The 25,095-nt window shown below is 50.5% G+C and overlaps 1 protein-coding gene across 1 annotated transcript; it reads left to right on the plus strand.

Annotated features, from left to right (window-relative positions):
- Positions 1–22,258: 22,258 nt before the first annotated feature.
- LOC119355978 (protein DMR6-LIKE OXYGENASE 1-like) lies at positions 22,259–24,321 on the plus strand. Its single transcript, XM_037622874.1, has 4 exons — positions 22,259–22,561; positions 22,681–22,928; positions 23,330–23,651; positions 23,728–24,321. The coding sequence occupies exons 1-4, from the start codon at positions 22,331–22,333 to the stop codon at positions 23,974–23,976; spliced, it is 1,050 nt and encodes a 349-aa protein (XP_037478771.1). The 5' UTR covers positions 22,259–22,330; the 3' UTR covers positions 23,977–24,321.
- Positions 24,322–25,095: the final 774 nt, after the last annotated feature.

A 25,095-nucleotide genomic window follows, 5' to 3' on the forward strand; every position in this document is an offset into this window, starting at 1 on the left:
GGATTAGGGGGTCTCCGGACAGCCGGACTATATCCTTTGGCCGGACTGTTGGACTATGAAGATACGATATTGAAGACTTCGTCCCGTGTCCGGATGGGACTCTACATGGCGTGGAAGGCAAGCTAGGCAATACGGATATGTATATCTCCTCCTTTGTAACCAACCTTGTGTAACCCTAGCCCCCTCCGGTGCCTATATAAACCGGAGGGTTTTAGTCTGTAGGACAACATACAATCATACCATAGGCTAGCTTTTAGGGTTTAGCATCTCTGATCTCGTGGTAGATCGACTCTTGTAATACTCATATCATCAAGAACAATCAAGCAGGACGTAGGGTATTACCTCCATCAAGAGGGCCCGAACCTGGGTAAACATCATGTCCCCTGCCTCCTGTTACCATCCGCCTTAGACGCACATTTCGGGACCCCCTACCTGAGATCCGCCGGTTTTGACACCGACAACGACAATATGAGTGGAGGAGTAAATGGTGGAGGGGGGCACCACACACGGCTAAGAACAGTTGATGTGTCTTAGAGGTGCCCCCTACCCCCGTATATAAAGAAGGGAGAGGGGAGGAGGCTGGCCTAGGGGGCGCGCCAAGTGGGGGGAAACCCACTTGGACTCCTAGTCCTATTCGGACCCCTTCCTTCTATCGGAGGGGAAAGGGGGGAGGAGAGGGAGAGGGAGAAGGAAAGGGGGGCCGCGCCCCCTCCCCTTGTCCAATTTGGACTCCCCATGGGGGGGCACCCCCTTGTGGGATGCCTTCCCTCTCCCTTATGGCCCATGTGGCCCATTACTTCTCTCGGGGAGTTCTGATAACCTCCAGGTACTCTGATACATACCCAAAACACTCCGGAACCATTCCGGTGTCCGAATACTATCGTCCAATATATCAATCTTTACCTCTCGACCATTTTGAGACTCCTCATCATGCCCGTGATCTCATCCGGGACTCTGAACAATCTTCGGTCACCAAAACACGTAACTCATAATACAAATCGTCATCAAACGTTAAGCATGCGGACCCTACGGGTTCAAGAACTATGTAGACAGCGGAACCTGGATGCTCATATTGGTTCCTACATATTCTACGAAGATCTTTATCGGTCAAACCGCAATGACAACATACGTTATTCCCTTTGTCATCAGTATGTTACTTGCCCGAGATTCGATCATCGATATCTTCATAACTAGTTCAATCTCGTTACCGGCAAGTCTCTTTACTCATTCCGTAATGCATCATCCTGTAACTAACTCATTAGTCACATTGCTTGCAAGGCTTATCATGATGTGCATTATCGAGAGGGCCTAGAGATACCTCTCCGATACTCAGAGTGACAAATCCTAATCTCGATCTATGCCAACCCAACAAATACCTTCGGAGTTACCTGTAGAGCATCTTTATAATCACCCAGTTACGTTGTGACGTTTGATTGCACACAAGGTATTCCTCCGGTATACGGGAGTTGCATAATCTCATAGTCAAAGGAATATGTATAAGTCATGAAGAAAGCAATAGTAATAAAACTTAACGATCATTATGCTAAGCTAACGGATGGGTCTTGTCCATCACATCATTCTCCTAATGATGTGATCCCGTTCATCAAATGACAACACATGTCTATGGTCAGGAAACTTAACCATCTTTGATTAACGAGCTAGTCAAGTAGAGGCATACTAGGGACACTTCGTTTTGTCTATGTATTCACACATGTATCAATTTTCTGGTTAATACAATTACAGCATGAATAGTAAACATTTATCATGATATAAGGAAATATAAATAAAAACTTTATTATTTCCTCTAGGGCATATTTCCTTCAATGACCATCTAGCTTCGGATATGCATTGTTTTGGATGTTGTCCATTTTCCCCATAGTTTCCTCATACATGTTAAGAGATTTTGATCCATCCCATCCATTGCATGACCACTAATGCTTGTGTGCACAATATGATCCCCATGAATGATAATGATATTGTTGTTTCATATACTTGCACGCTCAATTTGTGTCCCCATCGTGTCATACACAATAACTATTCTTTCATGATGGATGACGTGTTCTTATACCATGCATCAAATTTCTTTGAGCGATACTTATCTTGTGCTAACTCACATGTGCACATACACATCATGATGGATGATGTGTACATTTACCATGCATGCACACACTTTCTTTGGTTTTTGTCTCTTTTGTGTAGGTACCCATGAATACTTGTCTACCTCACAATCCCATGAGTTCACAAAACGAGCTCTAGAGAGCACTGATGATTTGGGATCCCGTGGATTGTCCTTACCACCATTCCCTTCGCGCAAAGACTTTGCGAAATTCTTCTACATGGCCCTCACATGGTTATGGGTTATTGTCCATTGTGTATAATTTGCCCATATTGTCATGTTCACTATGCTTGATATGATAATTCATATGCCTTTTGTCATGCATTTGTGATCCATGCTTTGCATTACACGTGTTGATTGATTTTGCTATGTGTATGTGTATTTGCAAGTTTGGTGGAGATATTGCGTGTTATTGCCATGTTCCATTTGTGCCCCATACCTATGATGATACTTTGACCATGATTTGCTTTCATGCTTGCAATATGTCATGTGCATTTCCTATATCGACTATTTGCTCACATGACATGATTGCCGTGATTTCCTCTAGTGTGTTGCATCTTCGCTCCACTAGTTTGCACGACATGATCAATTGCTATGTTGCATCACCGATGATTCATACTTGCTCATTTCATGCGGTTGATAGCTCCTATTCCATGCTTTGCACATGAATTGATATTGCTTCTTGTTATATCTCTCCATATGTTGCCTCCCTCATGCTAGATGATTTACCATGTATTGAGTGCAACAATATTTTTAGTCTTGCTAATGAGGTTGCTCCCATAGCATTCTCGCATATATTTGAAGATTTTGACATAATTCTTGTGAAGCATGCTTGCCTTCCCTCTTTGCACCATATTCCTAGTGCCATGAATATAGCCATTGTTGCATCATATTATTCATGCACTTGTGCTTCTAATGGTTATGTGCAAGAGAAGAGAACCATCATGATGGATGATGTGTTTATCTATCATGCACATACGTTCTTTATTTTGTTGTGTGTATGTGTAGGATACTTGGACTTTGTGTCGACTTCCACTTCACGTGAGTTGACCATTCGAGCTCTTGAGAGAGATACTTATACATCCTACCATGACGCACTTCTACACTGCTTTTACTTGCGTTTCGGCATTGTGAACGACACACAAGGACATGCTTTCAAGGTGATATCCTTCTCTTTTGAGAACCCCCAAACCATGAGCATGGATATTATGTATCATACTATTGGTGTTTCTTGCCCCATGAGACTTATTGTTTATCTTGGACCACTTGATTGCACACATGTTAGAAATCTTGCTTTGACTTATCATTTTTACCGTTCCATGGATCATGATATATATATGCCTTGTGTGTTGCATCCGACTTGTGGATTACTTGCTCCTATCATATGTTTGGTTGCACCAATATTATTTCTTCACACATGCCATGTCCCATTGTTTGTCACATGATTGACTTGATTACCTCACACATGATGAACAATTGTTCTTTCTATTGTGTTGAGTGCCATACTATCTTCACTACACCCTATACACGTTATGCTTGAATTGTCTTGCACTTGACACATGTGTTTAGACATTTCAATTTAGTTGGTGTTGTGAATGATTCTTATGCCTACCATAGACCTTTCATTGAGCAATCTGTGAATGCTTGTTATGAACTTGAGGTAGATGCTTCCTCTCTTGTCACACATATTTGCATTACTACCCCACATTTACATGCTTGTCCCCATGATATCTTTGCTTGTGCTCAATTCATGTGCTTACATGCCATTATGCGCTTACATGCCATTATGCGCTTACATGCCATGTCAGAATCCTTTGTCAAACCATATACTTTGCATGATGATGACACTTGTTGGGTGAATCACCACTTGAATGCTTAGTTTTGCACTAATGCTAACCACATTTGTTTTTCCAAGTGTTTGTTATCCTTGCTCCTTTTGAAGGAATCACGAGACGGTGCGACATTGGAGAGTGCCCATTTTCGAGCTACTAGATGATGAGTACTTGGTGAACGTCCACATCTACACGGCGAAGCCATCTCTTTCCCATGGTGATTTAGTTTCTGATCTGAGGTCGGATCTTTCCCAAGGGGGGAGATGATGCGGAGAATCCGACGGACATCACCATGTCAAGAGTACGTTTGGCAAGTGACATGTGTGACATCTACTTCACATACACAAAGGTGAATCATCTCCTTTACACGTGTTCACTTGACCCCTTCGAGGATGGTATACTACTTGATGCCCCACTCGTGTGCATACATAGGTATTGTCGGAACACCACGGACGACGAGGAGGAGTGCAAGCACCAAGGAACAACTACATCATCCATGAGGGAAGCATGGAAGCGGAGACGGAAGAAGACGGAGCTGCTGAAGCTACAGTGGCCGAACATCCGGGCCAGAGGCCGGACATCCCGTGCCTGTGCAGCCGCCGAGGAGCTGCACCAACAGACGGCTAATAGCATCAGCGGCCGGACATCCGGCCTTCCCCCGAAAATCCGGCATCAACGACAGAACGCGCCAGATTCGGCCACCGTCAAGCCGGACATCCGGCAAGTGCCCCGGACATCCGGCGCCCCGCGAACGGCCGGAAAGCCGGCTGTCGTGGTTCTAAGCCTGACAGTAGAGTGGGGGTAGGTATGGAGAGGCAAGGTCCTAGCTATGGAGAGGTTGTAAGCACAAAGGATGTACGAGTTCAGGCCCTTCTCGGAAGAAGTAACAGCCCTACGTCTCGGAGCCCGGAGGCGGTCGAGTGGATTATGAATGTGTGAATTACAAGGTGCCGAACCCTTCTGCCTGTGGAGGGGGGTGGCTTATATAGAGTGCGCCAGGACCCCAGCCAGCCCACGTAGGAGAGGGTTTAAGATGAGTTAAGTCTGGGGCGTTACTGGCAACGCCCCACATAAAGTGCCTTTACTATCATAAAGACTACTTGATTACAGGCCGTTGCAGTGCAGAGTGCCTCTTGACCTCCTGGTGGTCGAGTGAATCTTTGTGGTCGAGTCCTTCAGGCCAGTCGAGTGTATCCTCGTTGGTCGACTGGAAGGTGACCTCTTCTAAGGATGTCCTGGGGTAAGTTACTTGGATCAGGTCCGTGACCCTATCCTAGGTACATAACCCCATCATTAGCCCGCGAATGGATTGAGGCTTCGAGTGAAGAAGGAGTTGATGTCGTTTCCGATTAATCTTTGTGCTCCGGTTGTGCGCTGTTCTGGACCAAAGAATCCCTTTGTCGACAAGGAACAACTTGCCTTCAGTCGACTTGATCCATTCTGTTTTTGCGTCGAGTGACCTTTCAGGCTTCGATGATCTCCGAGCGACGGATCGCCGGAAACACCGCGCCTGACAGACTGATTTGTTGCTCGCGGATTCCGCGGGATGCGAAATTTCGGGGCGCGCGCGAAGCGGGGCGGACCGCGGCGTTCGGATGGGACGGGGCATGGACGCCTCGATCTCCGCACCGCCTTTTTCGCCACGTATCCCGTCTGCATAACTGTTCCAGATATGATTAGATCGGCCGGGCCCACCTGCCATCCACTCGGAAGGGACCTTATAAATGTGCCCGGCGAGGATTTCTGCGCTGCGCCTTAGCATTCTCCCCCTCTCTCTGCTTCCTTCCTCCCTGCTCAGCGTGCTCGCTCTCGCCCCCGCACCACTTCCCTTCGCGCATCTCGCCGGCGACCATGGCCAAGGAGAAGACGGCGGCGCTGGAGCGTGCAAAGAAGGCGTCGGCGTCGGAGAAGGCGAAGGGGAGATCCACCAGCCGCGGAGGGTCCTCGTCCAGATCCCGCTTGCCGAAGGGCTGGGTCCAAGGAGACTGGATCCAGTCGACCATCACAGAGAAGGACCTCCTCGACATGGCCAACGAGGGCTTGATCCCTCACGGAGCTGCGAGGTTGCCGGGGGAGGAGTGGCAGCCACAGCCAGAAGAGGGTGAGTGTGTGCTTTTGGCCACTCATGTTGATCGTGGGTTTTCCTTGCCGCCAAGTATTTTCTTCCGTGGCTTCTTGAATTTCTTTGGAGCTCAGCTTCACCACTTTACCCCAAACTCCATTGCCTATCTTGCTGCATTCGTGTCCATGTGTGAGGGTTTCTTGGGCTGTCGACCGCACTGGGGTTTGTTCAAACATATATTCACGTGTCGCTCTCAGACCGTGAAGAAGGCGAGCCCAGGTGATGAGAAAACCCGAGTCGTCCAAATGTGCGGGGGCCTGGGGATCCAGGTGAGGAATAAGAGCACCTTCCCGCCCATGACCTTTCCCGAGTCCGTCAGAGGCTGGCAGTCGACTTGGTTCTACTGCCAGGTCCAGTCGACGCCAGGGCAGTCGAGTGGACTCCCTCCGTTCACCATGGACCGAGTGAACAAGCCTTCCCCTCTGAAGCTGATTCCGGAGGAGAGAGCCGACGTGAAGATGTTGATGGAGCGTGTGGTGCAGTTGGTTCGGGAGGGAGTGACAGGCATGGACCTCTTGGAGGTTTTCCTCAGGCGTCGCATCCAACCTCTCCAGTTCCGGAGCCACTGCATGTGGTTGTACCGTGGGACCGAAGACGAGACCAGAGTCCATCCAGAAGCAGTCGACGATGTCACTCTGGAAAGATGGATGGCGGCCGTCACCGGAAACAAGGACAATCCGCACGGAGCCAGAAGGATTCCTCCACTCGACCACAACAGCGATCCAGATAAGGTACACTTGCCCTGCTCTCCACTGCATTCTTGTCGCATTCAACTCTGTTTACTCTGCCGACTGGTCGACTGATCATTGTCCTAATATCTGCTAGGCCCTCACCGAGCTGTACTCGATGCCCAATGGGGCGCAAGCTTCGACTGAGGAGGGCGAGGCGAGCAGAGGCGAGAGCCAGGAAGAGGAGGAATGGGACTCGGATGTCGCAGAGGACGATGACGACGATGATGATGATGTCGGTGATGAAGACGACGCCGAGGACGAGGAGGAGGAGGAGGAGGAGGTCGTGCCACCACGCTCGGAAAGGCGGTCGAAGCTCGCCCACGACCCTTCGACTGAACGTGGCAAGGGGGTTGCGACGCAGTCGACCAAGCGCCCTAGGACCACCTCTCCAGCGCCGACTGAAAAGGCGCCGAAGCAGCCCAGGGCGACCTCATCGAAGCCGATCAAACTCTTGCCGAAGATGAAGGTGTCCATCCCCACCATATCAGGGTAATTGTGCTGTTCATATTTTCTTATTCTGTGTGAACTTTGTCTCTGGTCGACGCTGAAGTTAGTCGACTGATCTTTTGGAGTTGCAGTGCTGCTACTTCTGAGACCTCGGCCCGGGCTGACGACCACGAGATGGAGGATGCAGCAACTTCGAACCCAGGTACTGTATTCTTAACATCGTCCGTAGTCGACTGACTCGCGATCTCTGATCCTGATCTTTCTCCGCAGCTCCACCCAACACTGTTATCAATCTCCCAGACGACGACGAGGAGGAAGAAACACTGGCACGCAGGAGGAGTCGGAAAGCGTCGGCCAGTAAGGTACCTCAGGATGTGACGGCGCCTGAGATTCTGACTGTGGAGGAAGGGAACACCACTCGACACACGCTGTCCTTCGCAAATCCACTGACGAGTGCTCAGCAGCCCTCCCTCTTTACGACACACCACGTCCCAGAGGATCAAGCTAGCGCAGCGAAGGAGGCAATACGCCAGGCGGGACTCATGATGGAGCAGCTGAAGACCATCCGGGACGCGAGCCAGGCAGCTTATGACGCCAGTTCTGCCCTCCAAAGCAATGTCCAGGTCAGTCGACCGCTGTTTGTTCTGTTGGATATGCTACCAAAAACTTTTCTTTTCCGGAATTTATATTAGTCACCCACTGGGTGTGTCGAATAAACTCCGTGTTAGCGGGGGCACGCTGAGTGCACCCGCTGGGTGTAGTCCCCAAGGCTAAGGTCGACTGCTGGCAGTCGGCCTTAGGCTTTATGATGTCAATCTTTCTGTCAGTCGACTGGTCGACTGGACTTCACAAACCGGTGGGGGCACGCTGAGTGCACCCACTGGGTGTAGTCCCCAAGGCTAAGGTCGACTGCTGGCAGTCGGCCTTAGGCTTTATAATGTCAATCTTTCTGTCAGTCGACTGGTCGACTGGATTTCACAAACCGGTGGGGGCACGCTGAGTGCACCCACTGGGTGTAGTCCCCGAGACTGTGGTCGACTGCTTGTAGTTGATCACAGTCTTAGAGAATGCATCTCGCACACTTTTTTTTTGAGGTCGACTGGTCGACTTTGTCTTCAACAGGATTAGTGGGGGCACGCTGAGTGCACCCACTGGGTGTAGTCCCCGAGACTACGGTCGAATGCTTGTATTTGGCTGTAGTCTTAGAAACGTGTGCTTATCCCTTTTTCACTCGGAAGTGATTTATATTTGACATTTAGTCGATTGGTTCTTCGCAGAACTCTTGTGATCTTGTGGCTCGCTACTCAGAGCTGGAACAAAAACATACTCAAGTCGAGCTGAGCTTGAAGCTGGTTCAGGAGAAGCTGACAAAGGCAAAGGAGGAGACCGAAGGTATGTTTGGTGAGACCCTGACGACTGCTTTTCCTCTTGCTTGTTTCAGCACCTGATCTTGCTGTAACTTGCAGGCAAGGTAAAGGAGGCCCAGCAGAAGAAAGACCTTGAGCTAGCTGAGAAGATCAAGCTTGCTGACGAGAAGTTAGCTTCAGTCACCAAGCTCGAACAAGACAATACCAATCTGAAAGCTGCTCTTGGGATTGCCAACAAGGAGGTCAGTCGACTGAAAACTGACAAACCTGCCCTGACCGACCGAGTCAGCAAATTGACTGAGAAGAAAACTGAACTGGAGGCCTTCCTGAGTGGCCTTACCAAGAAGCTGTTTCTTATGCTTGAAGGTAAACCTCCATGTTTGGCAAATATTTCCAATTGTGGCTTTTTCCATTCGACTATCCCCTTGACTTAGCGATCACCCTTGCAGAATTTTGTCAAAACTTTGAAGAAGAAACTAGCCGACTGGAGCCAATCCTTGACCCCGTCAATTCTCCGGTGAACGACGAAGTTGCCATGGATGTTTTCCGACTGGAGTCTCGTGTTGCAGCTGTCGTGGACTATCTCGCAAGGCTGAAGGCCGCCACGTCTCGCATCGACTCGACGCTCTGGCCTGAGGAGACACTTCAGAATGACCTTGAGTCGCTGATGGCCCGCTTGAACACGATCCCTGGTCGAGTGCAGGAGTGGAAGAAGTCCTCGGCTCGGTGTGGTGCAGATGTCGCTCTGTGTCTGGCCCGAGTCCACTGCAAAGATGCGCGAGAAGAGAAGCTGGCGGCCCTTCGGGTGGCCAATACCAAGAAGCACGACTTCAGATCCTTTATGGAAACTTTCCTTGCAGCTGCCACTCGGATCGCCGACGGGATTGACCTTGATGAATTTGTTGCACCTTCCAGCCCTCCACAGGAGGGGTAAAAAACTTCTTCTGGCTCGACGCTTTAAATTTGCCTCGGTATGCCGAGTGGAATTGTAACCGACAAACCTTAACAGGCTTGACGCCTGAGCACTTTCGGTTCCTTTAGATATCAATTCAAACTTGAATTTTGGCGCTTGAATACGATTGCCTTTGGCTCGGAATGTCTTTTGCAGGTTCAAAGCAAGGTGCCTGTGCTGCAATCGACTTATTCTTTAGTCCACTTAGACGAGCACTGGGCTGCAGCTAAGCCCCCGAGTGAGAGGGTTGCTCTTCACTCGGTAGGATTTTTGTAACTTAGGCGAGCACAGGGCCGCAGCTAAGCCCCCGAGTGAGAGGATTGCTCTTCACTCGGTAGGATTTTCACAACTTAGGCGAGTGCTTGGACTGCAGCTAAGCCTCCGAGTGAGAGGGTTGCTCTTCACTCGGTAGGATTTTTATAACTTAGGCGAGCACGAGGCTGCAGCTAAGCCTCCGAGTGGAAGGCTGGCTTACCACTCGGTAGGATTTTTACAACTTAGGCGAGTGCTTGGACTGCAGCTAAGCCTCCGAGTGAGAGGGTTGCTCTTCACTCGGTAGGATTTTTATAACTTAGGCGAGCACGAGGCTGCAGCTAAGCCTCCGAGTGGAAGGCTGGCTTACCACTCGGTAGGATTTTTATAACTTAGGCGAGCACGAGGCTGCAGCTAAGCCTCCGAGTGGAAGGCTGGCTTACCACTCGGTAGGATTTTTACAACTTAGGCGAGTGCTTGGACTGCAGCTAAGCCTCCGAGTGGAAGGCTGGCTTACCACTCGGTAGGATTTTTACAACTTAGGCGAGTGCTTGACTGCAGCTAAGCCTCCGAGTGAGAGGGTTGCTCTTCACTCGGTAGGATTTTTATAACTTAGGCGAGCACGAGGCTGCAGCTAAGCCTCCGAGTGGAAGGCTGGCTTACCACTCGGTAGGATTTCACAACTTAGGCGAGTGCTTGGACTGCAGCTAAGCCCCCGAGTGAGAGGGTTGCTCTCCACTCGGTAGGATTTTGATAACTTAGGCGAAACGGATTCGCAGCTAAGCCTCCGAGTGGGAGTCTGGTTCACCACTCGGTAGGAATTTGATACCTTAGGCGAAACGGATTCGCAGCTAAGCCCCCGAGTGAGAGGGTTGCTCTTCACTCGGTAGGATTTTTACAAACTTAGGCGAAACGGATTCGCAGCTAAGTCACCCACTGAGGGGAATTTCATTGGACAAAAAATAAAAAGTGACAGATATTATGGAGGAACTATGACACTTATTATTTTGGGGTCCATGAACTACAGAAGTACTTTATTGCAACTCATCCGAGTGATAAAGCTTAAGTGTAAAACGGGCGGAGTAGCTCCGCGTTCCAAGCTCGGGGCTCGTCGATATTATGCTCGAAGTTGTAAAGACGATACGCCCCGTTGTGGAGAACCTTGGTGACGATGAAGGGGCCTTCCCAAGAAGGAGCAAGCTTGTGTGGTTTGTGCTGATCCACTCGGAGAACCAAATCCCCTTCCTGGAAGGCTCGACCTCTCACATTTCGGGCGTGGAAACGCCGCAGATCTTGTTGGTAGATGGTCGACCGGATCAGAGCCATCTCCCTTTCTTCCTCTAAAAGGTCGACTGCGTCCTGCCGCGCTTGTTCAGCTTCTGCTTCGCTGTAGATTTCAACTCGAGGAGCATTGTGGAGAAGATCACTCGGCAAGACTACCTCAGCTCCATAGACCAAGAAGAATGGAGTTCTTCCGGTCGACCGATTAGGCGTGGTCCGCAGTCCCCAGAGTACAGATGGAAGTTCGTCGACCCAAGCTCCAGCTGCGTGTTTGAGATCACGCATCAGTCGAGGCTTCAGTCCCTTGAGAATCAGTCCATTAGCTCGCTCTGCTTGTCCATTCGACTGCGGATGGGCGACTGATGCGTAGTCGACTCGTGTGCCCTGGGAGTTGCAGAAAGCTCTGAATTCCTCTGAGTCAAAGTTCGACCCATTATCCGTTATGATGCTGTGCGGGACTCCATATCTGAATATTAGTTCCCTGATGAAGCTAACAGCAGTACCGGTGTCAAGGCTCTTGATTGGTTTAGCCTCGATCCACTTGGTGAACTTGTCGACTGCCACCAGTACATGCGTGAAGCCACTTCGTCCTGTTCTCAAAGGACCGATCATGTCCAGCCCCCAAACTGCAAAAGGCCAGACGAGTGGGATGGTCTTCAAAGCTGACGCAGGCTTGTGCGACATATTCGAGTAGAACTGACATCCCTCGCACTTATCCACTATCTCCTTTGCCATCTCATTCGCCTTGGGCCAGTAAAATCCGGCTCGGTATGCTTTGGCCACGATGGTCCGAGAGGACGCATGATGACCACAGGTCCCCGAGTGAATATCATTGAGGATGAGTCGACCTTCTTCTGGTGTTATGCACTTCTGACCGACTCCAGTCGCGCTTTCTCTGTATAATTGTCCTTTGATTACGGTAAAGGCTTTAGATCGACGGACGATCTGTCGAGCCTCTTCCTCATCCTCCGGAAGCTCTTTCCTCAAGATATATGCGACATACGGAATCGTCCAGTCGGGAATGACCACCAAAACCTCCATGATCAAGTCGACCACTGCTGGGACTTCAACTTCAGTCGGATCTGTGGCGCTCTTGGGTTGCGGAGTTTCTTCGGTGAAAGGATCTTCTTTGACTGACGGAGTGTGTATATGCTCCAAGAACACACCACTCGGAATGGCTTCTCTCTTGGAACCTATCTTTGCTAGATCATCAGCTGCTTGATTTTTCAGTCGGGGTATATGATGGAGCTCCAACCCCTCGAACTTCTTCTCCAGCTTCCTCACTGCACTGCAGTATCCAGTCATGGTTGGGCTTCTCACGTCCCACTCTTTCATCACCTGATTGACCACTAGATCCGAGTCGCCATAGACCATTAGGCGACGGACGCCGAGTGAAATGGCCATGCGCAACCCATATAGGAGGGCCTCATATTCTGCCTCATTGTTGGAGGAGTCAAAGTGAATCTGGAGCACATATCTAAGCTTATCTCCTCTGGGGGAAACCAGGACGACCCCAGCACCGGAACCATTCAACATCTTAGAGCCATCGAAAAACATGGTCCAATGCTCCGAGTGAACTTCAGTCGACTGCTGTTGTTCAATCCACTCGGCGAGGAAATCTGCTATCGCCTGGGACTTAATGGCTTTCTTTGCCTCAAACTTGATATCAAGGGGAAGAAGTTCAATCGCCCATTTGGCCACTCGACCAGTTGCGTCTCTGTTGTGCAAAATCTCCGATAGTGGAGCGTCGCTGACGACTGTGATGGAATGGTCAGAGAAATAATGAGCAACCTTCTTTGTGGTCATGTATATTCCATACACAAGCTTCTGATAATGAGGATATCTCTGCTTGGATGGAGTCAAGACTTCAGACAAATAATACACTGGGCGCTGAACTTTGAGAGCTTTTCCTTCTTCTTCCCGCTCGACCGTTAGCACAGTACTGACGACTTGTCCTGTGGCTGCGATGTAGAGCAACAGAGGCTCTTTGTTGATTGGAGCAGCAAGCACCGGCTGGGTGGAGAGCAGAGCTTTTAGCTCGGCAAACGCTGCATCAGCTTCTGGAGTCCACTCGAACTTGTCAGCCTTCTTCATCAGTCGGTAAAGAGGCAGTGCCTTTTCACCGAGTCGTGAGATGAATCGACTTAATGCGGCCAAGCATCCAGTAAGCTTCTGGACATCGTGCACTCGCACAGGGCGTTTCATTCGGAGGATAGTGCCAATCTTCTCTGGGTTAGCGTCGATTCCCCGTTCGGAAACGAGAAAACCGAGTAACTTGCCACCAGGAACTCCAAATGTGCACTTTGATGGATTGAGCTTGATATCATACCTTCTGAGGTTGGCAAATGTTTCGGCGAGGTCAGCGAGCAGGTCGGAACCTTTTCGTGACTTGACAACAATATCATCCATATAAGCTTCCACATTCCGACTGATTTGGGTGAGTAGACACTTCTGAATCATTCTCATAAATGTGGCTCCGGCATTCTTGAGGCCGAATGGCATGGTGATATAGCAGAAGCACCCAAATGGAGTGATGAAAGCTGTTTTTACCTCATCGGGCCCGTACAGACGGATCTGGTGGTACCCGGAGTAAGCATCTAAAAAAGACAACCTCTCGCATCCCGCGGTCGAGTCAACAATTTGATCTATGCGAGGGAGAGGAAAGTGATCTTTCGGGCAGGCCTGGTTGATGTGCTTGAAATCAATGCACATTCGGAGCGACTTGTCCTTCTTAGGAACCATGACGACATTAGCGAGCCACTCGGAGTGGTATATCTCTCGGATAAATCCTGCCGCCAACAGTCGAGCCACTTCTTCACCGATGGCCTTTCTCTTCTGGACGGCGGACCGCCGAAGATGCTCTTTGACTGGTTTTGCAGACGAGTCGACTCTTAGGCGATGCTCAGCCAGTCCCCTGGGAACACCTGGCATGTCAGCGGGCTTCCATGCAAAAATGTCCCAGTTCTCACGGAGGAACTGGATGAGCGCTTCTTCCTATTTTGGGTCGAGTGTTGTGGAGATGCGGGTCGGAGCTGCTTCGGGATCGGTCGGGTGAATGTGAACAGGCTTCGTCTCACCGGACGACTGGAATGCAGACTCTGTGGCGGGCTTCTTGGATCGCAGCAAGTCACTCGGATCTGCGTTTTGCTTGTATTCTTCGAACTCGACCGCTGTCACTTGGGAATCGGCAATCTTGGAGCCCTTCTGAAAGCACTCCTCTGCCTTTTTCCTATCACCGGTGACAGTGATCACACCTTTGGGACCGGGCATCTTCAATTTGAGGTACACGTAACATGGTCGAGCCATGAACCGTGCATAGGCTGGCCTCCCCAAAATGGCATGATATGCACTTTGAAAATCCACGACCTCAAATGTCAACTTTTCTTTGCGAAAATGCTTCGAATCACCAAACACTACGTCCAAAGCTATTTGGCCGAGTGACTCGGCCTTCTTCCCTGGTATAACTCCATGGAATCTCATGTTACTAGTGCTCAGTCGGGACATCGGAATGCCCATACCTTTCAATGTGTCTGCATACAATAAGTTCATCCCACTTCCACCATCCATCAGCACCTTTGTCAGTCGAGTGCCTTCGACAACTGGATCGACCACCAAAGCTTGCCTCCCGGGGGTGGCAATATGAGTCGGGTGATCAGATTGGTCGAATGTGATGGGTGTTTGAGACCACTTCAGATAATTTGCCTTTGCTGGGGCAACCATGTTCACCTCTCGGTTAATCACTTTCAGTCGACTTCTGCTTTCCACATCTGCAAAGATCATCAGAGTGGAGTTGATATGCGGATATCCTCCCTCACTGTCCTCTTTGTCTTCGGCCTTGTCCGACTCCTTCTCCTTGTCCTTAGACTGTTTTCCCTGAAACTGCTGGATCAGGAGTCGACATTGGCGAGTGGTGTGCTTTGGGTAAATGATATTCCCCTCTTCATCTTTCTTTGTGTGAATGTGACACGGCATATCCATCACGTCGTTCCCCTCTTTATCCTTTACCTTCTTGGGGTTCCAGGATCCTTTTGGTTTTCCCTTAAACTTTCCTTAAGTCACGGCCAGAGCCTCTCCAGGAGCTGCCGGTTCAGCCTTCCGCTTCTGTTTCCGACTGGTGTTTCCTTTTTCCGACTGACTCGGCTTGTGCTTGCCGCTTCGGAGTCGGTCTTCTTCTTCACCGTTGGCGTACTTGGTAGCAATCTCCATCATCCGACTCAAGGTCATGTCACCGGTTCGACCAAATTTCAAACTCAGTTCTCTGTTCTTCACGCCGTCTTTGAAGGCGCATACTGCCTGATGATCAGAGACATTTTCCACAGTGTGGTGCAAAGTGATCCACCTCTGAATATACTCTCTGAGAGTCTCATTAGTTTTCTGCACGCAGACTTGCAACTCTGTCAATCCCGCTGGTCGCTTGCAAGTCCCTTCAAACGTTCTGACGAACACTCGGGACAGATCTTCCCAAGTGTGAATGCTGCTAGGAGGTAATTGAGTCAACCATGCCCTGGCAGAACCTTCCAACATGAGGGGCAAATGCTTCATGGCCACCTCGTCGTTCCCACCACCGATCTGAACTGCCACTCGGTAGTCTTCAAGCCAAGTTTCAGGCTTAGACTCACCAGTGAACTTGCTGACTCCTGCTGCCAACCTGAAATTGGGGGGGATAACTGCGGCTCTGATAGCTCTGCTGAAACATTCAGGACCAGAAACATGTACTCGACTGCTCGTGGGTACATCTCTGTCGAGTGCACCTCGATGGGCTCTGTTCCGGTCGACCAACCCTTGCACGATAATGGATCGCGCGTCGAAGCCTGGCTCTCTGGGGTTAACTGGAACCCTACGCCCTGTACTGTACTGACGCCTATCATCTGGCTGCCGAGGAGCGTAAGACCCACCCCTCGGAGGGGAATAGGGCCCTCGACGCCTATCATCTCGGTCGAGTCTGTCGCCATATTGATCTCGCCGATTCTCACGCCCTTCGCGCCGCGGAGGCGATCTGGGGCTGTGAGCCGACTGAACCGTATTCACAGTGACGGATCGACTGTGAATTCTGTTGCGCGACTGAGACACGGCTGAATTCTGATCTCCTGCTGCTCGGAGCAGATCCCTGATCTGCAGCAAACCTCTGCCAGCTTCCGACTGCGAAGGCTGAATGGACTCTGCTATACGGGTCGCAACTGCTAAATTCTGAATTGGGGTTCGATATACCTGAGTCGGCGGGAAGAGTTGACGTCGACTGGTGTCGGGAACTCGTTGCCGCGCGCGCTCGTCGAGTGCTCGCTGAAGGTTCTCCAGTCGAGTGCGCTCGGCCAAATTGGCGAGACGCGCCTCCTCTAAGGCACGAGCCTCGGGGGTTTCTCCTGCGATGGGAATACGCAGGGGATCTTCGTTCCTGCGGCGAAGCTCTTCTCTTTGCAGAGAGTCGAGTGGCTCGGGCTGGTACTCTTCGTAGCCTCGTGCAGGATCGCCGCCGTCACCTGCTCCACCACCACGGGCGAAGCCAGGAGGGCTGTGGGGCCCGTCGACCATCAAGATTTCCGCCGCTGGATCACTGCTTCCGCACTCGGATGCAGTCTCTCCGGAGCCAGTCGACTGATCGAACAAGCCGTAGAGAGATTCGTTGGGCTCGATTGCCGCAACTTGTGTAGTGGCCGATTGGCGAGCCACCGCGTGACTCACCCATCGCTGAAGCCTCGACCGGCCCGAGCGCTTGCGCTGGCAGGAGACCGGGAGGGTGGACGATGGAGGAGCCGACCGATACTGGGTCGACGGTTGCCGTAGCAGAACGCCGCGGACACATGCGCGAAAATGCGTCGCACCGCGGACGGGGAGCGCGTCTACGTCGAGTGGAGCCTCCTGGAGCCATGCGGAGTCGTCGGCGATGAAGGTGAGGGTGCCGAGACGGATCTCTTGACCCTTGACCAAAACTCCAGCAGACACCATGATGAAAGTACTCGGAAGAATCGCAACTTCTCCACAGAATCGCTAAAACACCTGCCCCAAGGTGGGCGCCAACTGTCGTGGTTCTAAGCCTGACAGTAGAGTGGGGGGTAGGTATGGAGAGGCAAGGTCCTAGCTATGGAGAGGTTGTAAGCACAAAGGATGTACGAGTTCAGGCCCTTCTCGGAAGAAGTAACAGCCCTACATCTCGGAGCCCGGAGGCGGTCGAGTGGATTATGAATGTGTGAATTACAAGGTGCCGAACCCTTCTGCCTGTGGAGGGGGGTGGCTTATATAGAGTGCGCCAGGACCCCAGCCAGCCCACGTAGGAGAGGGTTTAAGATGAGTTAAGTCTGGGGCGTTACTGGCAACGCCCCACATAAAGTGCCTTTACTATCATAAAGACTACTTGATTACAGGCCGTTGCAGTGCAGAGTGCCTCTTGACCTCCTGGTGGTCGAGTGAGTCTTTGTGGTCGAGTCCTTCAGGCCAGTCGAGTGTATCCTCGTTGGTCGACTGGAAGGTGACCTCTTCTAAGGATGTCCTGGGGTAAGTTACTTGGATCAGGTCCGTGACCCTATCCTAGGTACATAACCCCATCACCGGCCCCCAGCCGGACATCCGGCGCCTGCCTGCGCGCATGGACAGGGCCCGAGGCCCATGTATCCCCCTCTCACTTACCCCCTTCGTGGACTAGCACTATATATAGACCCCTTCCTCCTCCTAGTTAGGGTTAGTATTGGTTTAGCTCATATGAGAGATAGAGTTTTGCTCATCTATGTGGTTTTTCTCGATCGAGAGACCGCGACCTCTACGGAGAAAATCCACGCTTGGATTCAAGACCCCTCAGGGAAGATCCCTCGCGGATTCAAGGCCTCCTCACGGAGATGAACAAGTTATCTCTTGTATCCCCCTTTGTTGGATTTGAATCATGTATCTCCCTTTGTGTTCATGGATCTAGCACATGTGTGATCATATCTCGTTGATTTGAGTGTTTTCTCTCATTTCCCCTCGCGTTTTCTCTCTCGTGTTCTTCGTGGGATCCCCTCCAAATCGTGAAAGATCGGCCTTGGGGTTTCCACCCTACATCAACATACCCCGACAAAAATAAAGCACAATTAAGGTTTGGCATTACTTTCTCTTTACGAAAGAAAAATGATTTAGGGCTTCTTTGATTCGTAGGATTCTGAAAATGCAGGAATAGAAAGAGAATAAAGCTTTCCTTCAGCCGACGGATCGCACGCAAAGTGTCCGTCACTTTGTACGCCCGCCACGTGCTATGCTAGGCTGCAACCTTATCCTTTGGTCGCGACCTTCTTATCCATTCATTGCAACCATCTATGTCGCACGCAGCAAATAGTTCCTACAATATGATCTTTGTTGCAAAAAAAAATCAGTAACATGGCCTTTGTTGCAAAAAGTTTTGTAGACATCTCTGCAACATAATCTTTGTTGAAAAAACATTCTGCAACATGGCTTTTGTTGCAAAGGTTTCTACGACACAACCTTTGTTGCAAAGGTTTCTGCAACATCAGCTCTATTGCAATGGTGAAGGCTGTCCATCAGCCGCTCGATGGGAACAAATTTGATGGCTCATGAGTCGGTCCATCTTTTAAAAGATCAGCCGGCGGATGTGTAAGACGTCCCATAAAAAAAACATAGATGAAATGTCATGATCATCTCAATCCTACATAGGAAAATCCAGGGTGATCTCATTGCACCGCCGCAAGATCTTTTCCAAGAGATCAGAATTCCTCGTCAACCTGCCTAACTCAGTTAGCAGCCCACGCAGATGATTTCGACCGTCCGACTCTCTTCCACGCACTCCTCCTTGTAAAAGAACGAGTCAAAATCGAACAAGCAGACAGATCGGCGCACCGAGCCAAGCCAAAAGCCCGTCGCCGCCACCACGCATGGCAGGCTCGCGGCGGTGGGAAAAAGCTGACCGCCGCAACTCGCTCTTTGGAATCAGGCACGACGTCGATCGCAGCATTCTGCGCTGAATTGCACAATTTGTACGCATTGGAGTCTGCGCTGTCGATCTACCGGCAGATGCCCGCGGAGGCGGGCCTTGCTCCGCAGTTCTAGGCGGGCGTGACGCGCTGCCATGGCCGCTAGCGCACGCACGCCGAGGCGGTAATGGCTGAGGTCACCGCCCCTACGTCACACCGCTGACGGCATCGGGGTCGTGCGGGCCGATCGGCATCTCACTAAAATAACGCGCGATCGATCGATCGTGCAGCATCAGCTGCCTTCTCGACACGAGCCGCTGAGACAAGACAATTCTGAGCAGCCCCCGCCGCAATAACGATGCTGCGCCCAGCACTGGGCCGGCCGTGGCCTCGAGACATCACGTCGCCGTAACAGTGGCGGCGATTGGAGATGTCGGTGCGCCATACGGCGACGGGCCACCGGGGCCGGGGCCGGTCACTACGGCTTGTTTGTTTCTCGTTCCGCGGCTGTGGCGTGGGATGCGTGGCGCGAGATCTTTCTATAGTACCCCCGGAATGGAACGCGTGGGCGCATGATTGTCGTGGCAGCGCAATTGCGGCCCATCACAAGTGGGTACACACAGCATCGTGGGTACGCCGCTGCCATTAGTTAGTGGTTTAACCTCCGCCGCTAATTAAGCGGCCACGACAGCGAAAGCTCCTGGTTTATTCAGTTACAGGTTTCATGTGGTTTGGATATTTTTTTAGAGAGAGATAATCTTAGGGTAAATTCGCTGTCGGCGATCGCGGGTAGAACTCTGGACGCACGCAGGCTCTCCCGTGTCGAGCTAATCTTCTCCTTCCGGTAAATTTTGCGATGACGTTCACGGCACGCCACCGGCCGGGGTCGAAGGAGTGCAAATACAGGACATTCTGGAAGGGGAACACCTTGGTAGGAAGGAACCGCTCGTGTGCTGGCAGAGTGGCAAGTCCACGCGGTGCCGAACAGGCTGACACAACAACTTTAGCTTCCTCGACGATATGACACGCATGTGCCGTGCTGGAGACAACGATTTGTTCACATAAATTAAGGGGAATATCAATTTGTTCAATCGTTTCTCTTGTAAACTCTCCTTGTTTGAGACTGATCCAAATCAATAACCCGGATCACCAGCTGTACTGCAATTGATTGCACCGCCCTCGATGTTTAGGACTCCCTCGTTTCTTAGATATAAGACCTTTTGAAGATTTCACTATGGACTGAGGGAATATGCATAATCAAGACTACAGTTCAATAACTCTAAGTCGATTTATAGTACACAAAAAAATGCAATTCATGGAATGCTAAGTCCATGACAGCAAGATCTGGTGTCAGGTGCTTCAGTTGTTCAACGGCGACAACTATGGCTCCAGGACATTGGTCCTTAGAAGCATGTGCATGAAGATTTTCGGGTTGTCATCGACAGAGCCATGTGGCTCTGGTATGGAAGTGGCGACAATATCATGTCGGCTTCTCGTTCTGGCAGCGGTAATGCTCGTTCGATGGTCTAGGAATTTGATGTACTCCCTCCGTAAAGAAATATAAGAGCATTTAAATCACTAAAGTAGTGATCTAAATGCTCTTATATTTCTTTACAAAGGAAGTAATTTTTATTATGTTTGGGATGCTTTGTAATTTTGATAATTTTTTATAATTGAAATTGGTATTTAAAAAAATACTATAAGCGATAAAAGGTTATTTGTTGTATATGCCGTCGATTTTGTCCATAATATTAAGCCAGTCAATTATACTAAGGCACTGTTTATTTGAATTTTTGCTTCTACTTTTACATCTTTTCACTCTAGCAAAAAAGTCAAAAAGCCAAAAAGCTCATAAATAGGTGCTTTTTCTTCGGCTTTTGGATTATACCATCATATAACAATCTTCATTCATAAGGTTGCTGCTCCTCGTCGTCTGTGATGTTGATGGTGGTGTGGGTCGCGTTCTCTCGGTGGTGAGGGTTGGAGAAGACCATGGCGCGCAGACTCGACGACAATTTGCTGCGGTGGCGGCGGTGCGAGGCATCATGGATGGTACTGCCCAATACCTCGGAGGGGTGGAGTTGCGCGACATTACAGATGAAAATCCAGTGTGGTTTTGGCCGGGCCAGCGACGATGGCACCCGTAGGTGTCATTCCCCTCCCTGGAGGCGTCGCCGTGGCAGTTGTCTCCGGGCGAAAGCCTTGATTCGGCGCTGAATTGGCACGATGGCGGCGTTCTCGACGTCGTCTCTCTGTTGGGAGCATCGTGCCTGGAGACTTGGAGTTCTTATGTTGCGCTCCCTCGGTGTTCGCCCCTGCCCTGATCGTTCTTCCCCGGCGCAATGTACGGTCGTCGCCGGTGATTCCAAGACGGTGCCTTTCTTAGGTCGGATTGAGTCCTGCCATCCTCTTGTCCTCTCATGGGGGATGGTGCGTTGACAAGGAAAGCTTGGAGGGAGCGGCCGTTCTTTGGAGGTGACCGGCGTCGGTCGAGACGCGGCGAGGTTTTCGGTTTTGGAGAGGCTTTTTGCGTTGTGGTTGTGTTGTTGTGGATGGCTGTCCTTGGACTAGCCGGTTGTGGAGTTGTGCTACGCTCGTTGCTCGCAGCAAGTGGTAGCGTCTTGTACTTAATATTCTTTTCTTCTATAAAGCTATGATACGTAATTTGCGTACTCTCGAAAAAAAATTATAAGGTAAAAGCCGAAGCAAAAAGGCCCTATTTAGGAGTTTTTGTGGCTTTTTTTTGCCAAATTGAAAAAGCTGTAAAAGCAGAAGAAAAAAACCCAAACAAACAGGGCTTAAGAGGAACTCATATACATCAAAACTCAAGTTTTGTGACATGTTTTCCTTTTTCGAAATAGTGTGGCTAAAATGCATCCACAACCACGAGCGTCATTTACTCATAGCTTTTGTATTCCTTTTGTTCTTAAATATAAGTGATTCCAATATAAATTACATACGAAGCAAAATGAGTGAACCTACACTCTAAAATAAGTATATATACATTTATATGTAGTTCGTATTGAAATCCCTAAAAAGACGAATATCTAGAAACGGAAGGAGTATAATTCATTGCACCGACCTATAGCCACGACTAAAGACTAGTCCAATAACTCAAGTCAATTTATAGTATATCCCAAAATTTTCATTCATTTATAGTAGAACTCCTAGCTGGTATAGGTGCTAAAAGGTTTTTTGTTGGGCGTGCCATCGTTTGCCTATAAAAGGGCAAGGCCAACTTGAATAGGTACACGGATCACATTACGGCAGCGAGTGGCAACACTAGCTAACAGCCGGGCAGCACATACGCACACATCGTATCATTCCTAGACAAGAGCATGGCTCCGGCGATCGCCGCCAAGCCTCTCCTAAGCGATCTGGTGGCGCAATCCAAGCAAGTCCCGTCGAGCCACATCAGAGCGGTCGGAGACCGCCCGGACCTCGCCAATGTCGACCACGAGTCCGGCGCCGGCATTCCGCTCATCGACCTGAAGCAGCTCGACGGGCCGGGCCGTCGCAGGGTCGTCGAGGCCATCGGCGCGGCGTGCGAGAACGACGGGTTTTTCATGGTACGTAGTACGTGCACCGCTTGTTGAGACCAGTTAATCTTTTGTTCTGCCGATGTAGTAGCACGAGACGTTCGACAGAGCTCTGAACAACCTGACACTGGTCGTCACTGCGTATGTAGGTGACGAATCACGGCATCCCGGAGGCGGTCGTGGAGGGGATGCTGCGCGTGGCGAGGGAGTTCTTCCACCTGCCGGAGTCGGAGCGGCTCAAGTGCTACTCCGACGACCCCAAGAAGGCGATCCGGCTGTCCACGAGCTTCAACGTGCGCACGGAGAAGGTGAGCAACTGGCGCGATTTCCTCCGCCTGCATTGCTACCCGCTCGAGAGCTTCGTCGACCAGTGGCCCTCCAACCCGCCGGCCTTCAGGTGAGCACCCGTCGACGCTCGGCCTCATTTCTATCGTGTCAGGATGAACTTCCGTACGTGCAGCTGCTCACCAACTAATTAAGTTAGTTATACTAGCACTAATACTTAATTTTAGCCTACGACTTTTAATACTGTTGGTACCCATCGAATCTTTCAATACGGCCCGCTAAATAACCTGTCAAAACAACGAGGCGCATACCTAACATGTGCACCGTTAGACCTCTGTCAGGACGATGACAGGCTAGCTGTTGCAAATAAGGAATACTACAGTATAACAGAAAGTAGGAGAAAAGGAGGCAAAATATAACTGCTGTTCGGCTGCGGTGGCAGACTGATAGGTGTATTTTTCGGTGAGATTGAGTTCGAAATAAACTGACAATTTGCGCTGACCGTGTGAGCAGGGAGGTAGTCGGCACCTACTCGACGGAGGCGAGAGCGCTGGCGCTGAGGCTGCTGGAGGCGATATCGGAGAGCCTTGGGCTCGAGAGAGGCCACATGGTGAAGGCCATGGGGCGGCACGCGCAGCACATGGCGGTGAACTACTACCCGCCGTGCCCGCAGCCGGAGCTGACGTACGGACTGCCGGGGCACAAGGACCCTAATGCCGTCACGCTGCTCCTCCAGGACGGCGTGTCCGGGCTGCAGGTCCGGCGCGACGGCCGCTGGGTGGCCGTCAGCCCCGTGCCCGGGGCGCTGGTCATCAACATCGGCGATCAACTGCAGGTATCCTTCTAGACAGACACAACTGTGGACAGCACTCTACGGCATCCACTAACGTTTCGGCTATGGTATCGTGCAGGCTCTGAGCAACGATCGATACAAGAGCGTGCTCCACCGGGTGATCGTGAACAGCGAGAGCGAGAGGATCTCGGTGCCGACGTTCTACTGCCCGTCCCCGGACGCGGTGGTCGCGCCGGCGGAGGCGCTGGTGGACGGCGGCCACCCTCTGGCCTATCGGCCCTTCACCTACCAGGAGTACTACGAGGAGTTCTGGAACATGGGCCTCGAGTCCGCCAGCTGCCTCGACCGCTTCCGACCGATCGCATGATGGACTGTCCGTCCGGCTGGCTGTGGGCAACAAAATCTCACGGGCCACAAATGTTGCTTGCTACCGATGATGTGTCGCCATAGGGGAAGGCCTCTGAAAGACGCCCGGAGCCGTCAGATATAGTTTTGGATGGCTATAAGATCGGGGTGAACGGGAGAACTTTGTCCGTACGAACTTCAGTTCTCCCTGACCTTAACACTAGAGATACGACCGGTGCTTTTATAAAAGAAGAAGATGCGACCGGTATTTGACGCAAGGATAACTTGTGGGCGTCCATCGAGCTGTCTATCTTCTAAGTGCTTGAAACTTAACTAGTTTGTGAAATAAATTGGCGTTCGGGATAAATTAAACCATCCAGATTTACGTAACTACTCCCTCCGTCTGAAAAAGGTTGTCCCTCAAATGAATGTATCTAGCATTAAATTAGTGTTAGATACATTCATTTGAAAGACAAGTTTTTTCAGACAGAGGGAGTATTTTGCCAGGGACGGGCTTTGCCGAGGATACCTTCTGTCAGTGCCGTTGTTCACTATCAATCTATCGCGATTGACCACCTTCAGAAAGTATCCTTGCAGGCCGGCCAGAAATGATTTCTTTTTGGCCTCTCCATGTATGAGGTTGATGCGCATGGAAAAAAAATATTGTGCTATGACAACATAGCGTAGCTCTTAAAATCTGCTAGAGCTAGGCTATATCGTGTCGCTACAGTGAACTATTGTGTACTGATTTCATTTAGCGAGACATTTCTCAAAACGCTATAGCGTGCTATTAGCGGAGTTAGGGTGCTAATATTTTTGGTTGATGATCCAATGACAAGATCCTACAATTTCAAAAAAGAAGAGTTCGTGCAAGTGCCGGAACCCCTGATTGCTTTGATGAATTCTAGTGAGCTACTTATAAACATTGATGAGGATGAGCTATTTTCAGTCCGGTATGACAATATTAATATTGCTGATGTGTGGATTGGCGAAACGCATTTAGCAACCGAGTTCCAACCCTGTTTGCCATAGTCAGCTTCCCGAACGCTTTGGTGGGTGAGAATTGGACGCATCGCCAATGGCGTTAATTGTTTGGCCGGACTCTTAGCCCCGAGGAAGGAGAGGAGTGGCATCGCCTAGA

The sequence above is a fragment of the Triticum dicoccoides genome, chromosome 2A, assembly GCF_002162155.2.
Source record: "Triticum dicoccoides isolate Atlit2015 ecotype Zavitan chromosome 2A, WEW_v2.0, whole genome shotgun sequence".
NCBI lineage: Eukaryota > Viridiplantae > Streptophyta > Magnoliopsida > Poales > Poaceae > Triticum > Triticum dicoccoides.

Excerpts from the sequence above, each read along its gene's own strand:
- LOC119355978 (XM_037622874.1), top strand. The coding sequence starts at position 22,331 with ATGGCTCCGGCGATCGCCGCCAAGCCTCTCCTAAGCGATCTGGTGGCG. Across the intron at positions 22,929-23,329 it reads TCCAACCCGCCGGCCTTCAG|GGAGGTAGTCGGCACCTACT; the intron begins GTGAGCACCCGT and ends CCGTGTGAGCAG. Across the intron at positions 23,652-23,727 it reads ACATCGGCGATCAACTGCAG|GCTCTGAGCAACGATCGATA; the intron begins GTATCCTTCTAG and ends GGTATCGTGCAG.